We start from the raw sequence: 24533 nt of genomic DNA, 5'->3' as shown, positions 1-24533 counted from the left end.
TTGGTTGAAACATGGCAGGTTTGACTGTGAACAGATGCAGTGACTCTCAGTACGTTTCATTAATGTGCAAATTATTAAATAAACAAGACTTTGGAGCAGTGAAATCATGTATATTTTAAACACCCAAGTCTAACATCACACAAACGTTTACCTCAATATTGAAGGGATCGTTCACCCAAAATGAATTAAATCCAATCATCATCATTTACACACCCTCATCATCACATTCTTCAAGTCATATGACATGAGGGTGATTAAATAATGACTTTTGATGAGGAATTGTTTTATTTATGAATGAACAGACTCTTGAATGTTTACAGGGTTCAACATAACACAAAAACTGACATCAGTGAACATTAGCTACTCATTAACTATATTAAACTAATATAGTCTCTGAATACTGGAAATGAATATGTATTTATAAAACACTATCATGGGAGTGTTTGTGTACATGGCCAGTCATCGTACTGTTATGTGTTCAGATGTAGTGTGTGTGTGTGAGTTTGAGTGTATGTGTGTTTGTGTATGTTTATATGTGTGTGTGTGTGTATGTGTTTATATGTGTGTGAGTGTGTATATGTATGTGTGAGTCTGTGTGTGAATGTATGTGTGTGTGTTTGTGTATGTGTGTATATGAATGTGTGTGTGTGTCTTCATGTGTGTTTGTGTATGTGTGTGTTTAAATGTGTGTGTATGTATGTATGTGTGTGTGTGTGTGTGTGTATCTTTATGTATGTGTGTGTGTTTGTGTATGTGTGTGTATATGAATGTGTGTGTGTGTGTTTGTGTATGTGTGTGTATATGTTTGTGTATGTGTGTGTATATGAATGTATGTGTGTGTGTTTGTGTATGTGTGTGTATATGAATGTGTGTGTGTGTGTTTGTCTTCATGTGTGTTTGTGTATGTGTGTGTTTATATGTGTGTGTATGTATGTATGAATGTGTGTGTGTGTGTATCTTTATGTATGTGTGTGTGTTTATGTGAGTGTGTGTGTGAGTGTGTTTATGCGGTGTGTGTTTATGTTTGTTTGTGTGTTTATATATGTGTGTGTTTGAATGTGTATGTGTGAGTCTGTGTGTGTGTGTGTGTGTGTATTTATGTATGTGTGTGTTTGTGTGTGTTTATGTGAGTGTGTTTGTGTGTGTGTGTGTGTATGTGTGTTTATGTGTGTTTATATATGTGTGTGTGTTTGAATGTGTATGTGTGAGTCTGTGTGTGTGTCTTTATGTATGTGTGTGTTTATGTGAGTGTGTTTGTGTGGTGTGTTTATGTGTTTATATATGTGTGTGTGTGTATTTTTAAGTGTGTGTTTGAATGTGTATGTTTATGTGTGTGTGTGTGTGTATTTTGATGTGTGAGTGTGTGTTTATGTGGTGTGTGTTTATGTGTGTTGTGTTTGTGTATGTGTGTTTATGTGTGTGTATTTTTATGTGTGTGTTTGATTGTGTATGTGTGAGTCTGTGTGTGTTCTCAAGCTCTATTCCATCAAGAAATATCCCATTTTGGCCATGCTCATCTCTTTCCGTAAACGCATCACTTCCCAAAACATCAGCTGAACTGCAACGAGAGGAGAGGACGATTATAAGCTTTTCCTTCTGTTGTTCTTTATTATCCAAAGATAATCACACATTCGTTCTTACGTTTACTTGTAATTAGCACTTTTATAGTAATGACATCTAGAAACGAAATACTTTATAATTCTCGAGCATTTTATTAAAGGGACAGTTCACCCAAAAATGACAATTTTTATCATTTATTCACCTCATATGGAAGCCCGTTTCCGACACATTGCGGGAAAAAATTCAGAAGTCATAATAATGAGACACTAATTGAGATTTGTAGCTCATAACCATCACTATTAATCTCTTAATGTGTCTAATTCATCTCAATTTTGTATTTCATAATGACGTTTAATCTCAAATATGACTCATCAAATGTGGCGTAAATGGGCCTCCATGATCTCATGCTGTTTCGCCCCATATCACTTCTGGATGTATAACATCTAAATTTGCGATTGTGACGTGGCGAGTTTGTAAAACATGACCACAAATGAGATTTAAGAGCCACACGGAGGGAAAGATTATCAGTGAATAATGACTTAATGACAAAATATCAGATTTTGGTCTGTTCCTCGCACAACTGCAATTAGTATAGCGGAGCTTGGTGGTCTAAATTAACACACTTTTCTTAAAAAATAAAACTAGGAGTGGTGGTGGCGTAGTGGGCTAAAGCACTGAAATGTTAATCAGAAGGTTGCTGGTTCGATCCCCACAGTCACCACCATTGTGTCCTTGAGCAAGGCACTTAACTCCAGGTTGCTCCGGGGGGATTATCCCTGTAATAAGTGCTCTGTAAGTCACTTTGGATTAAAGCGTCTGCCAAATGATTAATTGTTAACGTAGATGTAAAACTAATAGTGTTTGTAATGACATGAGAGTGAGATCATTTTGGGGTGATTATAATAAATATATAATAATAATAATAAAAACATCTCACCTTCCTGTCTGACAAGGCCCTGCTGGATATATCGAATGTAGGTGAAGAAATTACACACAGCCGTGATCTATGAGAAGACAATATTGAAATCCCTCATTAGAAAACCGACCGAGGCTAAATTAGCCGTTAGCATTACAGTTATTATAGTTTCAGACGACACTATTCATTATAAAACATCATTCTGTCAACACCCCTTAACCCTGCTAAAATCAGTCTAACACACTTCCTCTCAAGCCTTATTCCTGTATTGAACTGGATGGTGTGTGTGTGTGTGTTTGTGTGTGTATGTGTGTTTATGTGTGTGTGTTTAGGTGTGTGTTTATGTATGAATGTGTTTATGCGTGTGTGTGTGTGTGTTTATATGTGTGTGTATGAATGTGTATGTGTGTCTTTATGTGTGTATTTGTGTGTGTGTGTCTGTTTATGTGTGTGTTTATGTGGTGTGTGTTTTTATGTGATGTGCGTTTGTGTGTGTTTATGTGGTGTGTGTTTTTATGGTGTGTGTGTTTGTGAGTGTGTGTGTTTATGTGAGTGAGTGTGTGTTTATGTGTGTGTGTGTGTTTATGTGTGTGTTTATGTGAGTGAGTGTGTGTTTATGTGTGTGTGTGTGTGTATGTGAGTGAGTGTGTGTTCACGTGTGTGTTTTTTTGTGTGTGTTTATGTGGTGTGTGTTTGTGTGTGTGTTTATGTGGTGTGTGTTTGTGTGTGTGTTTATGTGGTGTGTGTTTGTGTGTTTATGTGCGTGAGTTTATGTGAGTGTGTGTTTTTTGTGTGCGTGTTTATGTGAGTGAGTGTTTGTGAGTGTGTGTTTATGTATGTGTTTATGTGAGTGTGTGTTTGTATGTGAGTGTGTGTTTAAGTGAGTGAGTGTGTGTTTGTGTTTATGTCAGTGTGTGTGTGTGTGTGAGAGTGAATGTGTGTTTATGTGTGCGTTTGTGTACCCGCTCTCTGCTGGAGGGAGATATATAGTAGTAATTCTCCTTATCACCCAGTTTAATGCGATGTCGACAGGGGCGGGACACGCCACTCAGGGCACACTTGCTGTTTAAGCAGAGGATGACACTGGTCAATGGAGCTGTCAATCAGATTATTAAACGCTCTTAAAGGTATAGTTCACCCTAAAATAAAAATTCTGAATTTTCAGTGAAAATGGACTAAAATGTTGGTCTGTTCCTCACACAAAGCTCTCATTAGGTTTCAAAGACATAAAATATAGTGCACAATCCATATGGATACTTTTATGACACTCATTGTATGCAACAGATCTGCATAAAGGTTACATGCAATATGATGACAGAGTTAGTATTTTAGGGTGAACTATCCCTTTTAACAAATAAATACACACAAACATGGCAGAACAATGTTCCTGACATGGGAACACGTGTTTTTCTCTTTTGGACAAGTAATTATTGCCTAAATAAACATAGAGAAATACACATCAACACACAACGCTCTCATCATCAAACATGAAACTGACCTAATTTCATGTTTTAATGTAATTAGAATTCCATGCAAAATTTTTCTCTTTGGAGTCACTTACGTTTCTATGGGTGCCCGGCAACCGCTGTGAAAACAACCCCAAATCAAACAGCGATTAAAGTGTGATTATAGCACGATGAAAGCGTCATTTCCCTTCATCAAAGTGCAACCAGTTCTGATTCATGCATGTGTGCCGCACCTAAGGAAAGCAGAATTTAAAGAGATGCTTTGCTGCGTATGGACATTAGCCGAAGCTGTCTGAAACGGGATGTTTATCCGTTACACAAAAGTTGCACAATTTGGTCTAGACTGGTCAGTACTCAGAGTTACCTTCAAATGCCTTTAAACCTTGCGCGTTATTCTTTAGGTAGCTACAGTAGGTACTCAACCAGAATTGGCTTAGTACGTACTTGCTGTAAACCACTAGGGGGCGCTATAACATTGCATTTCAACAGGCCAGAGCTGAGCAGCTTAAAGCTCTTGTTGTTGATCAAAAACAACCACAAAAAAACATTTAATTCTAATCATGCATCGCACAGATGGGGAAAAGCCATTCGAGTCCTCTCTAGTTAACATGCGCTCATTTAAAGGCGTTGTTTACAGAAATGCAGTTTTTTGTTAAAGAGACGGTACCGGTTTCAGCACGTGTTCAACAAATCAATTTAAATACTTGTAAACATGGCTGGACTGGGAAGAGAAAGCACGGCGTCGTTTTGTGGTCCGTTCTGCATAACGCGGCGGCTCATTTTGGCTTATCGCGGCGCATTCGGCACGTTTCGCACCCGACCCACCTGCCCACTCAGTTCTCCCGATGGCCAGTCCGCCCCTGATCGGCCCCAAAGTTAATTTGATTGTATGACTTGGGCTGATCGGCTCAAAGCATGAGAGAAACAGAGATAGAGATTTATTTTGTTGATTCAAAGTTAGCGTGTACCCATGCACGACTTACTTGGGTCCTCCACACTCGACGGCCTTCACCATGGGTAACGTTGTCATGCCAACAGGCTCGATGGTGAGAGAGTTATTCTCCACAGCGCACTGAACTGACTGAGACAACTAGAGCGAGAGACAGAACAAATGAGAACCAAATAGGACAAAGAAAAAAGACAATAAGATAAAGATGGAAGAGGTCATTTGCACAAATACAAACACTCATATGCAAAAAAACACACACATATACCTCAGAGCAGGTAAAAGAAAGGCAGGGCCCGATATCTTCTCTGTAAACTCTGCTGAAGAAGGCTGATGAACGATCTACGCCGGGCGACTCTTTCCATGAGAGAAACTCCGCAAACAACACAGAGTCCACCTATAAAATAGCAAAACATTTGTTCACCATCAATTAATTATTTTTGTTAAATTTGTTGTTTGCTAATTTCTTAGGTTACACTTTTTTTATAGATAGATAGATAGATAGATAGATTAGATACAAATAATGACATAAGTAAAATAAGTACTATTTTTGAAACCTCATACCAGGTTGCCATGGAGACCTGCCAAGCAGTTACCTGGCAACAGTAAGCCCCGCCCCCTGTTGGTGCCAGCAGGGTTAATAGGTCACACTAACCAACTGACCAGACAGTATCACAGAAAAGAGAGCAGGAACTGCAGATGGGGTTCAGTGAAATATAAAAGGATTTGAAGGTGAGAGAGTAAGCAGGAGTGGAAGAGGGTGCTGAAGGAGAAGAGAGGAAACAGAGTCAGAATATCAGGTACATTAATGAGAGGATAACGGTGTTCAAAGCAACAAAATGCAGGCACACATTAAATCTAGTCTCTATGATCAGCCAGTGAAGTGCCAGTGATCAGCCAATGATAAGTGAAAAATCAGCAAAATATCAGTCAACGATCAGCGAAAGATCAGCCAATGATCGGCTAATGATCAGCACAAGATCAGCCAATGATCTGTCAGTTATCATCCAATGATCAGCAAAATATCAGTCAACGATCAGTGAAAGATCAGCCAATGATCACCAGTGATCAGTGAAAGATCTGCCAACAATCAACAAAAAAATCAGCCAATGATCTGTCATTGATCAGCAAAATATCAGCCAACAATCAGCAAAAGATCAGTCCATTGGCTGCAATCAGCGAAAGATCAGCCAATGATTGTCCAGTGATCAGTGAAAGATTTGCAATTATCAGCAAAAGTTCAGCCAATGATCTTTCAGTGATCAGCCAATGATCGGCCATCTGTCAGTGATCAGCCAATGATCTTCCAATGATCAGCAATATATCAGCCAACAATCAACAAAAGATCAGCCAATGATCTTTCAGTGATCAGCCAATGATCAGCAAAATATCAGCCAACAATCAGCGAAAGATCAGCCAATTATCAGTGAAAGATCAGCCAATGATTGCCCAGTGATCAGTGAAAGATCAGCCAACAATCAACAAAAGATCAGCCAATGATTGGCCATCTGTCAGTGATCAGCCAATGATCTTCCAATGATCAGTGAAAGATCAGCTAACAATCAACCACCTATGACTGATTAGCCAACTTATCAACTGATGATCAGCCGATGTTCAGTGATTATCACCACTTTCCAGAAAGGAACAGTTCACCCAAAAATAAAAATATAATATACTCATTCCCATGATGTTCCAAACCCATGACTTTCTTCCATGGAACACAAAGGAGATTTTAAGAAGAATGTTCCATGTCAGTCACCATTCACTTTCATTGAATGGAAACAAATGCAATGAAAGTGAATAGCGACTGAGACTCATTCTGCCTAACATGTACTTTTGTTTTCCATGAAAGAAAGCCATATGGTTTAGAACAGCACAAGAGTGAGTAAATGATGACAGAATTTTCTTTTTTTAAACTATCCCTTTAAGAGTGTGCATGTGTGTGTTTAAACCTGTTTGGTCTCTAGATCCGTCACTGTTGCCTCTGGTTGCAGCTGTAAAGCACCACTGGCGCTCTTATTGCGTGTGTGGCCCCCGGGCCGTGAGGAGGCGCGATTGGAACCTGGGGACAGCAGCTGAGGGTGGAGCTGTCGGTTCGGGGAGGACGGCGTAGAGGTCAACACCAGAGTTTTTAGAGCGGACACCCCCGCCTGCAGGACGTCAATCTGAGAGGACAACAGCAAACATCAGGTAGATATATATTCAGATGAAGGAGACAAAAGTAAGAGGAACATATATAGAGAGAGAGAGAGAGAGAGAGAGAGAGAGAGAGACCTTGCCCTGTGCCTCCTTCAGCTGTTTTTCGGCTGCTGCTTGTTTTACATTGGCTTCACGCACCATCTTGTGGGCCTCCTAGAAATGAGGGGGGAAAGAAACACGGGTAGTTGACATGAAATACGTTTGGAAAGTTGTGACATGCTATACTCCATCTAAAACTACTTTAAACAGCATTTGGCTACTTCTTTCATAATTAAAATGCAAAAAAAATGGTGAAAAACATAACAAACCCGTGACCTAAAATATTCACTTCACACAAAGTCTAACCGAAAACACCGTTATGAGTCAACTACCCAGACGCGACAGTCTCACTGAGTAACTCCCATACTGATGCACAATAGACTTCTTTTATGAACTCATAAATGTTCAATGTCAATAAACAGTCAGCGATGATGTCACATTAAGATGGCTCAAGTCCCGCCCACCTCAAACAGACTGGCAGTGAGCTCCTCCAATTCCTGCTCGAGCTGATTTCTGATATGAGACAGTTTGACACACTCCTCGTCTTTCAACTTCAGCTCCTACAAACACAAGAGAACAACCAATGAAACAACAGAATAGAACAAAAAGTACCATGGTATTGCCATGTTGTTGTTGTTGTTTTGTTTTTTACATGTTACCATGGTAATGACTTGTTTGTAAATAATACCATGGTTTATTAAAGTATAATAAAATAGCATTTAGCTGAACAATAGAACAGAATAGAATAACGTGGCACCTTTTGTGCAGCATCCAGCTGCTCGCAGAGGAATTCTGTTCCCTTCTCTTTGATTTCCAGGGAGGACCTACGCAGGCGGGACATGTAGGTCTCTCGCCTCTGCCATTCTTCCTCCTCCAGGGGCATCTTCTCCTTCTGCCCCCCATCACCCCCCAAACCAGGGCTTCTCTCTGGATCCAGATCTACCAACCTGCCAGAAACACAGGGTGATTATTCCAAAACAATTATTCCAATTAATGACATTCCAATTGGAATCCTCTAAATAAACCTATGGGTTTTTAAACCCAATGTAAGACTCTGACTCTGACAGGGCTGTGGATGAATTCATACACACACGTATCTCTAATTCCACCCTTCAAAGCAATCATAATCGGTCTTTTCTGAATTTGAGGGCGTTTTACGTAACTTTCTGCGCTCCGCGATCCCGCGGTATTTCCCGTGTGCTCCCCGCCCTTACCCTCACTCCGCTCGGCTACAGGAGTCCCCGCGATCACCGCGCCCGCATCCGCTCTGGCGTCCCGTTGACGTCTACAGATAGAACGTTCCAAAGTTACAATGTTGCCGCTTCGCTTTCTGATATAAACAGTAACAATGTATCCAACCGATCTCGATGAAGTCATCCGAATCCGACTGAGATCTCCGGTCTGTTCTGTCCAGACAGACAAAAATACACACCGGATCTGAATGAGAGTTTCGTGTTGTTTTGGTTTGCGATCGGGAGAGTTTGGCAGACTTTCCTCCGAGATTGAGAAGGCAAAATGTGCAGCTGTCAATCACCGGTCACATGACCCAGCGGAGGCATCCAGGAATCATGTGATGTGCCCCAAACAAATAGTTCAGTGAGTGTGTTTCTATTCTATTCTATTCTGTACTTTTATTCAACACTCTGATGTTAATTCATGGATTTTTTTTCGTGCTATAAATTAGAGAGAGAGAGAGAGAGAGAGAGAGAGAGAGATAGCTGTTCTGCTACTCGACAATCTGTCACACGCACCATTAAAATACATGTACATTAAATATGTATTGTTTGAATTTGGAGATAAAAGTTACATCATTTAAAAGCTGAGTAAGACTAAAATCGTGTTCCTCAAAAAAAAAAAACTACATCTGACTCAATTATGCAGCGTGTCACAATTTGTGCATATGTAGCTGTAGCAGGCGCTATCCTGTGCTTTCAAAATAAAAGTCCCACATCGAACGAACTTAATTTTAAAATTAATACGAACATGAATGACAATGTAAAAATACAATATTTTTTACAACACAGATTATTTTAGGATATCCTACAATATAGCGAAATTAACTTTATATTCATATGCTTTACAAAAAAATACAAATAATTAAAGATTAATTTTAATATCCACTACATAGCTAAGTAGAAAACGTAGCCTATATCCATATCTGTTGGAAGCACTTTCCACCAATGAGGAACAGAGAATGTGTATGATTGAGAAGGGCTTGAAAAGTACATTAAAATTTATTCAATTCTAAATTTGCACCTTTAACCCATTTTTACTATAAATGATCCTCCCTGCTCGGTCAATCTCCACTTTCACTTTCACATTCTTCTTTTGTTTTTTGTGATTCACATTAGTCATGCATATTGCCCCCTACTGGGCAGGGAGAAGAATTTCTAGCATGAAAGGACTTATTAAATATCATATCACTTGAAGATATGGATAAATAAACTGGAGTCATACAAATTACTTTTATGCTGCCTTTATATGCTTTTTGGAGCTATATAGTTCTGGTCACCATTCACTTGCATTGTATGGATCTACATAGCTGAAATATCCTTCCATAAATCTTCATTTGTGTTTTGCAGAAGAAAGAAAATCACACATCTGGGATGTCATGAGGGTGAGTAAATGAAGTGGAGTGGTGGTGGCGTAGTGGGCTAAGTGCATAACTGGTAATCAGAAGGTTGCTGGTTCGATACTCTCAGCCACCACCATTGTGTCCTTGAGCAAGGCACTTAACTCCAGGTTGCTCCGGGAGGATTGTCCCTGTAATAAGTGCTCTGTAAGTCTCTTTGGATAAAAGCGTCTGCCAAATGCATAAATGTAAATGTAAATAAATTAACAAATATAGTGCACTGATCAATCCACAATATGCATTCATAAAACTTGTTTAACAATCACTTTCACATCCAAAACAGTTGCAGGGTGACTTGCACAGTCGGTCGTGAACATGAAGTTCCAACACTTTCCTGAACATAAGTGTAAGTGGTCAGCCATGGGTTAAATGTCTTACCAATTAAATGGGGCCAAATGCAGAGATGCATTACCTCCACTAGAGGGCGCTATACAATAGAGTGACCCCCCTGCTGAGGAGTTCCCTGGAGCCTAAATTCTCATAATTGTTTTAGAAACTGTTCTTAATAAACTACCTGTTAATGAACATATATTTGATACGATGTAATAGCAATTACATTACATCATTATTCCTTAAATCAAGTTACGGTGAGAGATTGTATGCAACTCTTTAAGAGAGAGTTTTGAAAGATTTGTTCAGATTAACAACCCACCCCAGTTTTCCATAATACCTCTTTGTTGCTGGAAAACAGATTAACAGGTCAGGTGACCGGAGGTGAGGGCATCTCTACATCCCTCCTGAACTCCTCCGCTCGATCCTTCCTCGCTAACTTTTGCAGTGAAGACCTCAGGACCTGTCACATCATGCGTTGCAAGTATACCTCTGTCTGCTTTTGTTTCAATTTAAGGAAGTATTTGTTTAAAAGTGTGCACCAGACTCTCCGAAATATGCTCAAGTTAAACTTTGTTAAATATAAAATTGATTAACTGTTCAATTGCACACTCTTCAAGAAAACCATTTACAGAAAGTAGTTTATTAGTTTAGAAATGCTAATAGATATTGTGTTGAAAATGAAGACGCAGTGTGTTTGTCAAATGTTAGTGTAGCATTTGCATGCTTAATGTGCTGTACCGTACCTGTGATTACTCTGCTAGGACACCTGTGTGAACATGAGGGACAATTACTTCCACATAAAATCACTGCCACACCAGATGATTAGAACTCATTGAGCAAATATAGCTCAGAAAAGTGTGAGAAAATCTTGATATGTTTGCAAATTGGTTTGACATTTTGCCATTTGATGCAAAGACATTAAGTACATTTTAAGTGTGTCCAAATACTTTTTGAGGCCCTTGTATTATGTATGATGGCCTCCTGAAAATGTACTTCATAGTAGGAACGACCAAAATGTTCAGGATTAGTAGCAGTGGCACTCTCTGAATGACTGTTGTACTTGTTCTAGATTGCTTTGAAGATATAAGTTGCATTTACTGTGTTTTTCTCTCTCATTGTCCGTGCTTCCCCTGTATGATTGGCTTGTTGCAGTCAGTGTAGGCATTTAGTGCAGTCTAACATCTAAGTAGCATGCTGTATTTAATTCAGCCAATGCTAAGTGTGCATGTCTGTCTGGCGTGTTTGTGGGTTTGGGTTGCTTTTAGTTCTGATTATTTTCTAAGAATCAAAGAGAAAAGTAAATTACTGCTGAATCAGTAGAAACATCAGTGATTGAAGGGCTGTGCATGCTCCTTCTGACCAGAGGGAGCAGTGATGACGGTGACGTACTCAAGTCGGGTGGCAGATGCCCGCCTGGGCACCTTCTATCGCCTTCTGCTGCGGTGGAAGGGAAGTATCTATAAGCTGTTATACAGAGAGCTGCTCATCTTCACTACCATGTACTGTGCTATCAGTGTTACATACAGGTAAACGCTGCTCCATTCAGTTGATCATAGACCACATGTACACCGTGGTGCTTCAAAAATACCATGATATTACTATGGCACTGTAAATGTCCAAGAAATGTGGTATTATCATGGTATAATGACAAAAACAGTGTTACCATGCTTTCATGTAAAAAACAGTACTACCAAATTATCATGTTTAAACAACATAGTATTACCATAGTACAATTTCAAAAACACAGTATTACTATTACATTATGTCTGAAAAACATAGTATTACCATGGTACAACGTCAAAAAACAGTTACCATGGTACCATGTCTGAAAAACACGGTATTACCATGGTACAACGATAAGAAACAGTTACCATGGTACCATGTCTGAAAAACACAGTATTACCACGTTACAATGTCAAAAAACAGTTACCATGGTACCATGTCTTAAAAACACAGTATTACCACGTTACAACGTCAAAAAACAGTTACCATGGTACCATGTCTGAAAAACACGGAATTACCATGGTACAACGTCAAAAAACAGTTACCATGGAACAATGTCTGAAAAATACGGTATTACCATGGTACAACATCAAAAAACAGTTACCATGGTACCATGTCTGAAAAACATGGTATTACCATGGTACAACGTCAAAAAACTGTTACCATGGTACCATGTCTGAAAAACATGGTATTATCATGGTACAACGTCAAAAACAGTTACCATGGTACCATGTCTGAAAAATACGGTATTACCATGGTACAACGTCAAAAACAGTTACCATGGTACCATGTCTGAAAAATACGGTATTACCATGGTACAATGATAAGAAACAGTTACCATGGTACCATGTCTGAAAAACACAGTATTACCATGTTACAACGTCAAAAAACAGTTACCATGGTACCATGTCTTAAAAACACAGTATTACCACGTTACAACGTCAAAAAACAGTTACCATGGTTCCAGGTCTGAAAAACACGGTATTACCATGGTACAACGATAAGAAACAGTTACCATGGTACCATGTCTGAAAAACACGGAATTACCATGGTACAATGTCAAAAACCGTTACCATGGAACAATGTCTGAAAAACACGGTATTACCATGGTACAACGTCAAAAAACAGTTACCATGGTACCATGTCTGAAAAACACGGTATTACCATGGTACAACGTCAAAAAACAGTTACCATGGTACCATGTCTGAAAAACACGGTATTACCATGGTACAACGTCAAAAAACAGTTACCATGGTACCATGTCTGAAAAACACGGTATTACCATGGTACAACGTCAAAAAACTGTTACCATGGTACCATGTCTGAAAAACATGGTATTACCATGGTACAACGTCAAAAACAGTTACCATGATACCATGTACCTTTTCAAAAACAGTATTACTATTATACAATGTCTGAAAAACACGGTATTACCATGGTACAACATCAAAAAACAGTTACCATGGAACCATGTCTGAAAAACACGGTATTACCATGGTACAACGTCAAAAAACAGTTACCATGGAACCATGTCTGAAAAACACGGTATTACCATGGTACAACGTCAAAAACAGTTACCGTGGTACCATGTCAGAAAAACACGGTATTATCATGGTACAACGTCAAAAACAGTTACCGTGGTACCATGTCAGAAAAACATGGTACCACGGCTTGAAACGGTACAATTTTCAAAAAACATGGTATAACCATGGAACCATGTCAAAAAGAGTATTACCATGGTACCATTTCTCCATATGTTCTTTAATATGTTCAATTAAACATTTTTCAAATGTTACATTGTGGTTGTCGGGAACGTGAAAATGTTTTCTTAATGTGAGTAGAACGTAAAAACAGAACTAAAAAAACTGAAAACATGAAAAACCTTCCTGAAAACTTAAGTTGTCATCTTCTTTTTCATTCTCAGAGAAAATTTTTTTAAGATGTCAAGTTTAAACAGCTTACGAACAATGTAACATTAAGAATGTTTTTATCCTGACATTGGAAGAACTGTTATCAAAAGGGATAACATCTTAACGTTTATTTTTTAAACTTTACATAACTATAGCCAAATTTGTTGGAACGTTCCCTGTTAAGTGGGCCAAAATGACCATGGCATTTAAACACACACACACATATCACAAAAAAAACGATTAAAAGATTAAAAGGAAGTCTATGGTTGCCAGGTGTCTACTGGATGAAGGACAGCGTAGGATGTTTGAAAAGCTGTCCATGTACTGTGATCAGTATGCTCAACTCATCCCTGTTTCATTCGTACTGGGTAAGGAATCGGTCACATCTCACAAAGCTCAAACACTTTTGAACCTTTCTATATTAAGCCTCAACAACAACAAAATGGGATAAAGAATGGTTAAAGCTCAGGGCTGTTTACTAGAAGGTTAGTGGATCAATCCTTGCAAAGTGCGTGCCAAAAGCTATTACCATTGTGCCCTTGATGAAGACGCATAGACTCAGCATCAAAAGGCATTTGCAATCCATTTCAGTTCCGGAACTTTATGTATTTCCGAGTGAAGAAAGGCTACATGATGATTGAAAAAGAGCAGGACTCAATGTTATTCATCAAGAATTGATTGGACAGCCAGGCCAATTATGATCCCATTAATGTAACTACAATTGGATTATCTAGGTCTGTTAGTCCGACTTCGCAAAAATTGGATTGGTACAATTTGAGTCAGAGTAAAGCATTTAAAAGACAAATGATTGTTTTTGTCAGACTGACATTAAACTTTTAAGGTGCATGTAAATGTACTGACAGACAAAACTGCTTTCCAGGTTTCTACGTGACTCTTGTGGTCTCTCGTTGGTGGGGTCAGTTTGAGAGCGTGCCATGGCCGGATCGCCTGGCAGCGTTGGTAAGCGGACACGTGCGGGGCGCCGATGAAGGGACCAGACTAATTCGCAGGAGTCTGGTGCGTTACGCCAACCTATCTGGCATCCTCATCTACCGATCGGTCAGCACTGCCGTCTTCAAGAGGTTCCCGACAATGGGCCACCTCGTTCAGGCAGGTAAACGGTACTCAACGCAAAGTCATTTGGAATTTGATTCCCCCGAAAAGTGTAAACACTGTGGCTCTGTGGCTTGTTAGGGAATCCTGACCATCTCAACACAGCAACATGGGCTCAATCAATGGAATGAGTTTGGGGCAGGACTATCTGCTTGCCAACCAATTGCAGATTTTGGTGATGCTAGTGACATGCACACTTCACCTGGGATGTACTATGATGGTAATACAATGGTACTTTGATATGTACCATAGTACTGAATGATTACCATATTCATATGTCATTGTACTCCAAGGTACTTTAATGAATACCATGGTATTAACATGGAACATGTCCAAAATGGTCCGTCCCTGGCGGTGACAAATCGGAAAGATCAAGAACATTGACTGGGGGTGCGTAACACAGGAAATGATTTGGGCTATTTTGAGTTATGTGGCCTAATACAGCGATTATAACTGTGTGGAATGAGCTGGTGTTGTGCTGGTACCCTCCGGTGTCTGGTATTTAAACTCATAAAGGAAACAACAAGGAATTATGGCCAGTTTCCCAAGAGCTTTGGCACTCTAAAGTGTTTTCAAGGTGAAGTGTGTAATTTCTGCACTCTTACCGGCATTAAAATGGAATTGCAAAAATAGCTAGATAGGTACATTTTGTCTAGACTCATTTAAACTTTAAACTAGTTTTAAAAGTTTGATGTTTATACAGACATTACATTAAGGCAAACAGCCAGCTGATAGTCAGGAGACCGTCATATAGATAGTCAGATCAACTCTCAGATAGGTAGAGAGAGAGAGAGAGAGAGAGAGAGAGAGAGAGAGAGTTTGAATTAACCATTCTGTTGTCCCGTTTGAACATGTTCTCAATGTAAGCCTGTGGGATTTTTCCGATATGGTATCCGTTGTGCTAAATCCATAAGAAAAGACATAACACACTAAGCCAGAACAGTCTGAAGGTCTGTACCAAGTTTGGTGGAGTTAGTGTTCTCGGTTTAGGGATTTTGAAAAAAACTAAATCAAGTTTGTAGAATAAAAGTATGTTGGCTTTGTCAGCCAACAGTCATGATTGTTTCCTAACATGTTACCCAAACACTTCCCCTCAACCTCCATTGGTCAGAAAAACAGGTGGTCCAACCCTTAACTCATGCCATTGGTTGAGCCAGACATTGGTATGTCGGGACAAACAGAGCAACATTTTGAAAGAGCCACAAAGCCACAGTGTTTACACTCTTCAGGAAGTCAACCTTGTCTCATTTAGTCTCAATTAATCTAATTTCATTGCCCAAAAATCACTACACATCCTCTCCTCTCCTCTCCTGTAGGTCTGATGACCGCTGAGGAGCTGAGGCAGTTAGAAGAACTGCCCTCCCCGCATAATAAATTCTGGGTACCCTGCATGTGGTTTGTTAGTCTCGCCATGAGGGCTCGATCAGAGGGCACCATCAGTAATGATGTCGCTATGACGGCCATCCTTAATGTACACCTAACCCTTTTCTTTAGTCAGAACAAGAGCACATGGCTAAAGATGAATTCACCAGAAAATATAGTTTTTATACTATTTATTACTATTTTTACTTCTTTTTTTTATGTTTGTGAAACTATTTGTATTAATACATATATATATTAAAAATGTATCCTATTCTTCTAAGCTATGCTATCCCCATTTATTTGAAAGCTATAGGGCTCTATTTTCATGGCTGCTCTAAGCGCAGCGTGATCTGCAACCACCGTGCGCTACATCTATCCAATTTTTGCTAATTTCTGAGCGCAATTTGTGTGCCAACTCAAAGCGCAAGTGGGTGTTGGTGGGAGTGTTTGCGCTATCTGTGGGTGTATGCGCGCAAACCGTCTGCATATTGCATGTTAAAGAAGTGGCGCAAAGCGCAATTTGCTATTTTTCTGACAAATAGGTCACTACGCTAGACGTTTGAGAAGCGCGTCTGCATTTACAGTTTGGAGACTCAACCAGCAGGTGGTAGTAACGTTAATTTCCAAACTCTGAAAATATTGTGCAACATCAAATTATGTTCCTGACAATCGCCATTTTATGAAACAAAACATTATGAAACTTTCTAGATATTATGGTTTATATTTCAATTATTATAATTTTTATATTTACTATTGTATTTATGATCCAATTTGAATTAGTAATTTTCCACCTGTTGTTTAGAGAGATTGTTAAGACACTGCAAATGAGGCCAGTAAAAGAAGTTGAAGAGGGTAAAACATTTGGATTGGGAGAGGTTGTTATATATGATTTTATGAACACTTCGTTATTTTGATTATATTTTTGTTTAGTGTAATTTGAAGTTAGAAATATTTTTGGTTTCATTTTTTCGTGTTTTAATAAATTAATTGAAATGATCAAAATCAACCAGTAGAAGTAAACTGCACTTGACCCAGCCCATTAGCGCTTTGCGCACGCAATTTCGCCAAACCCTCGACCAGGGCTGGACTGGGAAGAGAAATCGGCCCGGAATTTTATATAGCAATTGGCCCAAAAGTTGAGCGGGGTGGGGGGTTTGCTTTCCTTTTCTGCATATCGCAGTGCTGTTTTGTGGTCCACATCGCATAATGTGGCGGATCTTTTTAGCTTATCACAACCCACCGCCCCGCTAGGTTCTCCCGATGGCCAGTCCACCCCTGATCGGCCCTTAAAATGCCTGGTATGCCAGATAACCAGTCCAGCCCTTCCCTCGACATAGCGCATGCTTGCGCAAACATACCAAAACTTTATGACCATTCTCTTTGACTTTGCATGTATGACTTAAAGCATAGCGCTGCGCTTAGGGTTAGCACTCTTAAAATAGGGCCCATATACTCTTACTGTACAGTAGTATGTCACTCATTTGAGTGAGTTTTTCCAAAGTAATTTTAATAATCTGAGATAAAGATGATAGTTAAATTAGACATAACTGAGAACTCAATTAAGTCTTCCTCTGATCAATAAAATGTTTCTCTGGGTTTTCTTCTGGTAGGAGTTGAATACACTGCGCTCTCAGTGTATGAGGCTGTATGGTTATGACTGGATCAGTCTGCCTCTTGTTTACACACAGGTTTGACTAGTCACATTTGACTAGCTTCATGTTACCATTACTAACAGTAGAGGCAGAACTAGTCAGACTAACAGTCTGGTTACTACTGTCTACCCATAACATTTCAGGTTGTTTGAATGGATTGATCTTGATTTGTATTTCTTAGAGCTTGATCTGAAATTATACAAAAAAACTAATTCTCCCCTGACAAAGAATTTTACCAATCAGTTTTGATCCATGTTAAATGGTGTACAAGTTGTATCTAATATGATCCATTATATGTATGTCTGAGTGAATGTGTATTGGTGACTTCTGATTGGTTGCCATGGGCACTTGTGCTCTCTGATTGGTGTGAATGTGCCATGGTGATATTTGATTGGTTGCCATGGGCACTTGTGCTCTCTGATTGGTTTGGATGTGCCATGGTGATATTTGATTGGTTGCCATGGGCACTTGTGCTCTCTCATTGGTGTGAATGTGCCATGGTGATATTTGATTGGTTGCCATGAGCACCTGTGCTCTCTGATTGGTGTGAATGTGCCATGGTGTTATTTCACCATGGTCACCTGTGCTCTCTGATCGGTGTGAATGTGCCATGGTGATATTTGATTGGTTGCCATGAGCACTTGTGCTCTCTGATTGGTTTGAATGTGCATTGGTGATATTTGATTGGTTGCCATGGGCACTTGTGCTCTCTGATTGGTTTGAATGTGCAATGGTGATATTTGATCGGTTGCCATGGGCACTTGTGCTCGCTGATTGGTTTGAATGTGCAATGGTGATATTTGATCGGTTGCCATGAGCACTTGTGCTCTCTGATTGGTGTGAATGTGCAATGGTGATATTTGATCGGTTGCCATGGGCACTTGTGCTCGCTGATTGGTTTGAATGTGCAATGGTGATATTTGATTGGTTGCCATGAGCACTTGTGCACTCTGATTGGTGTGAATGTGCCATGGTGATATTTGATCGGTTGCCATGGGCACTTGTGCTCTCTGATTGGTGTGAATGTGCCATGGTGATATTTGATCGGTTGCCATGGGCACTTGTGCACTCTGATTGGTGTGAATGTGCCATGGTGATATTTGATCGGTTGCCATGGGCACTTGTGCACTCTGATTGGTGTGAATGTGCCATGGTGATATTTGATCGGTTGCCATGGGCACTTGTGCACTCTGATTGGTGTGAATGTGCCATGGTGATATTTGATTGGTTGCCATGGGCACTTGTGCTCTCTGATTGGTGTGAATGTGCAATGGTGATATTTGATTGGTTGCCATGGGCACTTGTGCTCTCTGATTGGTGTGAATGTGCAATGGTGATATTTGATTGGTTGCCATGGGCACTTGTGCTCTCTGATTGGTGTGAATGTGCAATGGTGATATTTGATTGGTTGCCATGGGCACTTGTGCTCTCTGATTGGTGTGAATGTGCCATGGTGATATTTGATTGGTTGCCATGGGCACTTGTGCACTCTGATTGGTGTGAATGTGCCATGGTGATATTTGATCGGTTGCCATGGGCACTTGTGCTCTCTGATTGGTGTGAATGTGCAATGGTGATATTTGATTGGTTGCCATGAGCACTTGTGCTCTCTGATTGGTGTGAATGTGCCATGGTGATATTTGATTGGTTGCCATGAGCACTTGTGCTCTCTGATTGGTGTGAATGTGCCATGGTGATATTTGATCGGTTGCCATGGGCACTTGTGCTCTCTGATTGGTTTGAATGTGCAATGGTGATATTTGATCGGTTGCCATGAGCACTTGTGCACTCTGATTGGTGTGAATGTGCCATGGTGATATTTGATTGGTTGCCATGGGCACTTGTGCACTCTGATTGGTGTGAATGTGCCATGGTGATATTTGATCGTTTGCCATGGGCACTTGTGCTCTCTGATTGGTGTGAATGTGCAATGGTGATATTTGATCGGTTGCCATGGGCACTTGTGCTCTCTATTGGTTTGAATGTGCAATGGTGATATTTGATTGGTTGCCATGAGCACTTGTGCTCTCTGATTGGTGTGAATGTGCAATGGTGATATTTGATCGGTTGCCATGAGCACTTGTGCACTCTGATTGGTGTGAATGTGCCATGGTGATATTTGATTGGTTGCCATGGTCACCTGTGCTCTCTGATTGGTGTGAATGTGCCATGGTGATATTTGATTGGTTGCCATGAGCACTTGTGCTCTCTGATTGGTGTGAATGTGCAATGGTGATATTTGATCGGTTGCCATGGGCACTTGTGCTCTCTGATTGGTTTGAATGTGCAATGGTGATATTTGATTGGTTGCCATGGGCACTTGTGCTCTCTGATTGGTTTGAATGTGCAATGGTGATATTTGATTGGTTGCCATGAGCACTTGTGCACTCTGATTGGTGTGAATGTGCCATGGTGATATTTGATTGGTTGCCATGGGCACTTGTGCACTCTGATTGGTGTGAATGTGCCATGGTGATATTTGATTGGTTGCCATGAGCACTTGTGCACTCTAATTGGTGTGAATGTGCCATGGTGATATTTGATTGGTTGCCATGGGCACTTGTGCACTCTGATTGGTGTGAATGTGCCATGGTGATATTTGATTGGTTGCCATGGGCACTTGTGCTCTAATGTGCAATGCTGTTCTTTGATTGGTAGAAATGACTTATGTGTATTTTAATTATTAATTCCAACTTTGATTAATACTATGAATACTATGTTTAAACAGTATGTGTGCTGTACTCTGTGGTAGGTGGTAACTGTGGCTGTGTACAGTTTCTTTTTGGCTTGTCTGATTGGTCGGCAGTTTCTCGACCCCACACAAGGTTACCCAGGTCACAACCTTGACTTCTACTTGCCAGTCTTCACCTTATTGCAGTTCTTCTTCTATGCTGGCTGGCTCAAGGTGTGTATGTTGTCGATGGCCTATCTAGAGCCCCGAATTTCAGAAACAGTGTCCCACATGTCGCTCTATGCACTTACAATCAGCTTAGTTTTTATTTTCTCTTAAGAGTTTTTAAAATGGGTGACATGAAGACATAAACTCCTGCTATTGTAACAGCGCACTTTTAGTACTGTTCATATTAGAGACATTGCATAACTTTACCTTAAAATGACTGGTAACAATGTCATTCCCTAGTTGCTGCTCATATCCAATTTTAAGAGGGAAAATAACAAGAAACAGGCTGGGTTGGAAATCATTTCATTGTCATATAGAAACTAGACAAATTGGGAGAATCCACTTTTCCAACCACTGACCCCTGCATTGATGTAATACTCCACAAACTTCCGAAAGTTTTAAAATCTGTCATACCCTCTCTCTCTCTCTTTTGCATGCATGCACATTATCTCTCACTCAAATGCACATGATGAATGAGGTGGTGTCCCACCAACCAACAGGTGTTTGTAGAGGATGTGATTGGTTCTTTAGAATGGCATTTCATTATTTTGAGCCAATCACAATGTCCTGTTTGTTTTTATCCAAAGCTTTTATCCAAGCTCTGGCGACCAACCTCAACACATTGTAAGGAAATTGAACATGGGCAAACACCACACAGATCAGATGCAACTGAAAACTGCATGCATTGGTCCTGAGGCCCCACCTCATATTCAGAGCCCCTAAAAAGTGTTTACTAAATAACATGCATAAGTATGTGGTGTTCCACTACTTGCTTATACAGCTTATAGATATTTAGCAAGAACTGCAGAGCAGCACAACCTTCAGTAATGGTTTCCCCGCACTGACATAATGCAGGTACATCAGTGCTTAAGGTGTCAAATAGTTCATGATGAAGTGAGATAATTACAGGACTGTTTGATCAGGTGGCTGAGCAGCTCATTAACCCGTTTGGTGAGGATGATGACGACTTTGAGACAAACTGGTTGGTGGACCGTAACTTACAGGTACATTATCTACCTCACCCACGCCATGTTTAACATTCACAGTAAGTGCTTAAAAAATAGTTAAATGTTGTCTGAGTTCAATTACTCTCAGAGTTGATGTGTCATATGTACAATTTTGCTAAAATATAATTACATAAAACCTCTAGGAACATGTTAGCCAATATCACAGAACACTGGGATATCTTATAACGTCATATGGTATAAAACAGAAAAAACTTACACAACAAGAAACCCCAAAAAACATGACTAAGACCAATACTTCAAAACAATGCAAAAGACCCAAAAAGGTTAGACAGCTGTCAAAATAAAAAATCCTGTAAACTGTTACAGAAAGCACTGATGAAATCCTAAAAAGTACTTTTATTTCAGGTGTCTCTGCTGTCAGTGGATGAGATGTATGATCTGGTTCCTCTGGTTGAGAGAGATAAATACTGGAATGAATCCGAACCGCAGCCGCCGTACACAGCTGCTAGTGCAGAACACCGCAAACCATCATACATGGGGTCTGCTTTGGACATCAGGTGAGGACACACTCACACATACAGACTTTGACCCAACCATAAAATACTTAGGAAAGTAAATTAAGAACATTTAGAAAGTAAATAGGGTACATTTTTAACTTCAACCAATCATTGTGACACTATTCCTAAAAAGGAATATTTCAATGTTGCATGCATCCATGAGTTTGAGTCTGAAAACATATTTTCAAGACTTAAACTGAGTTTTAGTCACATGATCACTGTGAGATAAAAGCAAGGTTTAAAGTGCTCCCTTTCTCTCACAGTGTTCCCAAAGAGGAAATGGAATTCCAACACAATCTGGAGCAGATTAAGGAACACGAAGAGGCCAACCATTCCACTCCTTTCCTGGGCAGCTTGAGTCGCCTTCTGGGCGTCCAGTCCCCTACCTTCCACCGCTCAACTCCCTCGTCGCGAGTCTCCCTCTTGCGGCGTCGTCCTCGAGCTCCCTTCTCTCGTTTCCCCCTTTACCTCCATCCCGAAAGCTCTCCAATGCCCAACCATGTCCGAAATGCTCCAGAACGTGACATGGCAGAGGACGCCTTCTCTTCCATGCCCCTATACGAAAGACCTGGATTCTACAGCTGTCCTCAAACGCCCATCCACTGCGTACCGCCACCTATTCCCCGCCCGAGACCTCGACAACCGCAGGGCGACAGTGCGAACAGCTCAAGCTCCCTGGCACAAACTCTGGTGGGGTCACAAGTCCTGGCTCCAACTGATATGCCCGTGAATCTGCCGCCTCTTCCTTCATCCGCTTTTTCTTGGGTGGGCGAAGACGGGAAAGATTCAACGATTCCCGCTTTCACCTTTCCTGACCCCATTTTTGAGTTGAGCCCATTACCCAAAGTACGCCCAAGTCAAGGGCTGTTGTCGCGCCGTCTCCTACCTCTGCGGCTCTCTTTGGACACGTCGCCATCTGGGGAGGGGCTGTCGACACCCACTAGCACCCAGATTGTTGGTGCACCAGGGGAGAGGGTGTTTTCGTTTACGCCTACGTCTTGGCCACAAGCCCATATGAACACCGCCAGTTCAGGGAGCGTAAACGCAGCCACATCGACAAATAGTAACAATAACACCAATAGTAATGGGAAACCTGTGCAACGGCACTGCAAATAACCCCTGGCCAATCAACAGAAGCAACACCGCAAACACAGACAATCCCCTTAATACAAGTCCCCCGGCGACTCAGCAGGCAACCAATCAGCACCAATCTCCCAATGACTCTGGGATCTCACTGGATGATGGGGAACTGTTGGGTAGGGGGCGGAAAACTAGTGAGGTTGACTCTTGACTTTTATGTCCCAGACTTCTTTCTGATTGTTCAGCCAATGAAACAGCACTACTTTATGAGCTTATTTCTTCCACAGAATTTAAGAAAATATAAGAGAGCATGGACACCCCCCTTGTCCCGACAGCATGTGCAATATATCCTAAGTCTCATAAAACCATATGATAGCTTTAAGTGAGGAACGGTTCGAAATTTAAGTCCTTATTTTCCCAAATCTTTCCCTTTGCCGTAGCTCTCAAATCTCATTCACACTTTCGCTCAATTCAAATATTGCGCACCAGATTTAATATCATGATGTTAAACATTATTGGTTCTTGCGTGCTACGTCAAACTTTGGAGATCCGATGAAACCCTACAGTTGAAGATTTTCAGTGAATAATGACCTTGATGTCAGTCAGTTCGTCACACGAAGCTATCGTATATCTTTAGAAGAATTAGACTACGTTTATGATACTTTTATGGTCTATTTGTTCTTTTTGAAGCTTGTTAGCCCCAGAAAACATAATGAAAAAGATTCAATGGAAGAAAGATAGTTGGGTTTGGAACAACACGATGGTGAGTAAATGATGACGGAATTTAATTTGGTTAATTTACACCAGCAGTCTTCACACTGGCAATAACAGTCTCTTGATATATACATGCATATATATAATAGTTTTTTTCTAAACGGTTTTACTGCATTAAAAAGCCAAATGTGTGAATTGTGAAAGAAAACTTCCTGGTTTAGACAAAATGTGTATTAAGAACGATCTGTAATTCTTGACACATCCCAAACAAACATCTCAAACATAATGCATTATGGCATTTAAACTGAATTAAACTATTGTACCAACTTGTGACGGTCACAGCGAGTCTGTTGACTGATTCTTAATTCTCAGAATGAAGAAAGTTCTCAGAAAAGAGGCCATTTTTGGGTTGATGTTGTTGTTGTTGTTGTTGTGAATTTATTGAAAGCATGCAAAAGTTACATGCAAACACTCTTAGATCATATTCAGAATGAAATACTAGTATGTAAACTAATATACAGTATAAAATGATAAACATTTCTCTTAGTCTGCTACATTGTCACATTGCCTCATTACATGTTTAATTCAACAAGTGTTGTCCAGTTACCTCAGAAATAAATACGATTTTATTTTACGTATTTAATCATATTTTTTGTAAAAATGTCTTGAAATGAAATATTGAGC

The 24533-nt window shown here is 40.2% G+C and overlaps 2 protein-coding genes across 2 annotated transcripts; one reads left to right on the top strand and one right to left on the bottom strand.

Annotated features, from left to right (window-relative positions):
- Positions 1-1137: 1137 nt before the first annotated feature.
- Positions 1138-8701, bottom strand: LOC127640255 (guanine nucleotide exchange factor for Rab-3A-like). Its single transcript, XM_052122715.1, has 10 exons — positions 8341-8701; positions 7884-8073; positions 7591-7686; positions 7163-7240; positions 6841-7053; positions 5157-5285; positions 4926-5032; positions 3439-3538; positions 2498-2564; positions 1138-1558 (listed from the first exon to the last, which is right to left on the bottom strand). Exons 2-10 carry the CDS (start codon positions 8007-8009, stop codon positions 1479-1481), a joined length of 996 nt encoding a protein of 331 aa, XP_051978675.1. The 5' UTR covers positions 8010-8073; positions 8341-8701; the 3' UTR covers positions 1138-1478.
- A 1849-nt stretch (positions 8702-10550) lies between these two features.
- Positions 10551-24463, top strand: LOC127640249 (bestrophin-1-like). Its single transcript, XM_052122707.1, is given in 11 exon segments — positions 10551-10572; positions 11253-11617; positions 13778-13872; positions 14385-14618; positions 15934-16088; positions 17590-17667; positions 20384-20536; positions 21454-21534; positions 21904-22055; positions 22319-23141; positions 23143-24463. Coding segments are annotated over 10 exon segments (2127 nt in total). The 5' UTR covers positions 10551-10572; positions 11253-11465; the 3' UTR covers positions 23347-24463.
- Positions 24464-24533: the final 70 nt, after the last annotated feature.

Source organism: Xyrauchen texanus, chromosome 49, assembly GCF_025860055.1.
Source record: "Xyrauchen texanus isolate HMW12.3.18 chromosome 49, RBS_HiC_50CHRs, whole genome shotgun sequence".
Lineage (NCBI taxonomy): Eukaryota > Metazoa > Chordata > Actinopteri > Cypriniformes > Catostomidae > Xyrauchen > Xyrauchen texanus.
Note: the sequence above shows the minus strand (reverse complement) of the source record. Positions and strands in the feature narration are given on the sequence as shown.

Coding starts and splice junctions, on each gene's coding strand:
- LOC127640255 (XM_052122715.1), bottom strand. CDS start 8,009: ATGCCCCTGGAGGAGGAAGAATGGCAGAGGCGAGAGACCTACATGTCC. Junction 7,687..7,883: donor AGCTGGATGCTGCACAAAAG/GTGCCACGTTAT, acceptor TTGTGTTTGTAG/GAGCTGAAGTTGAAAGACGA. Junction 1,559..2,497: donor GGGCCTTGTCAGACAGGAAG/GTGAGATGTTTT, acceptor CTCTCGTTGCAG/TTCAGCTGATGTTTTGGGAA.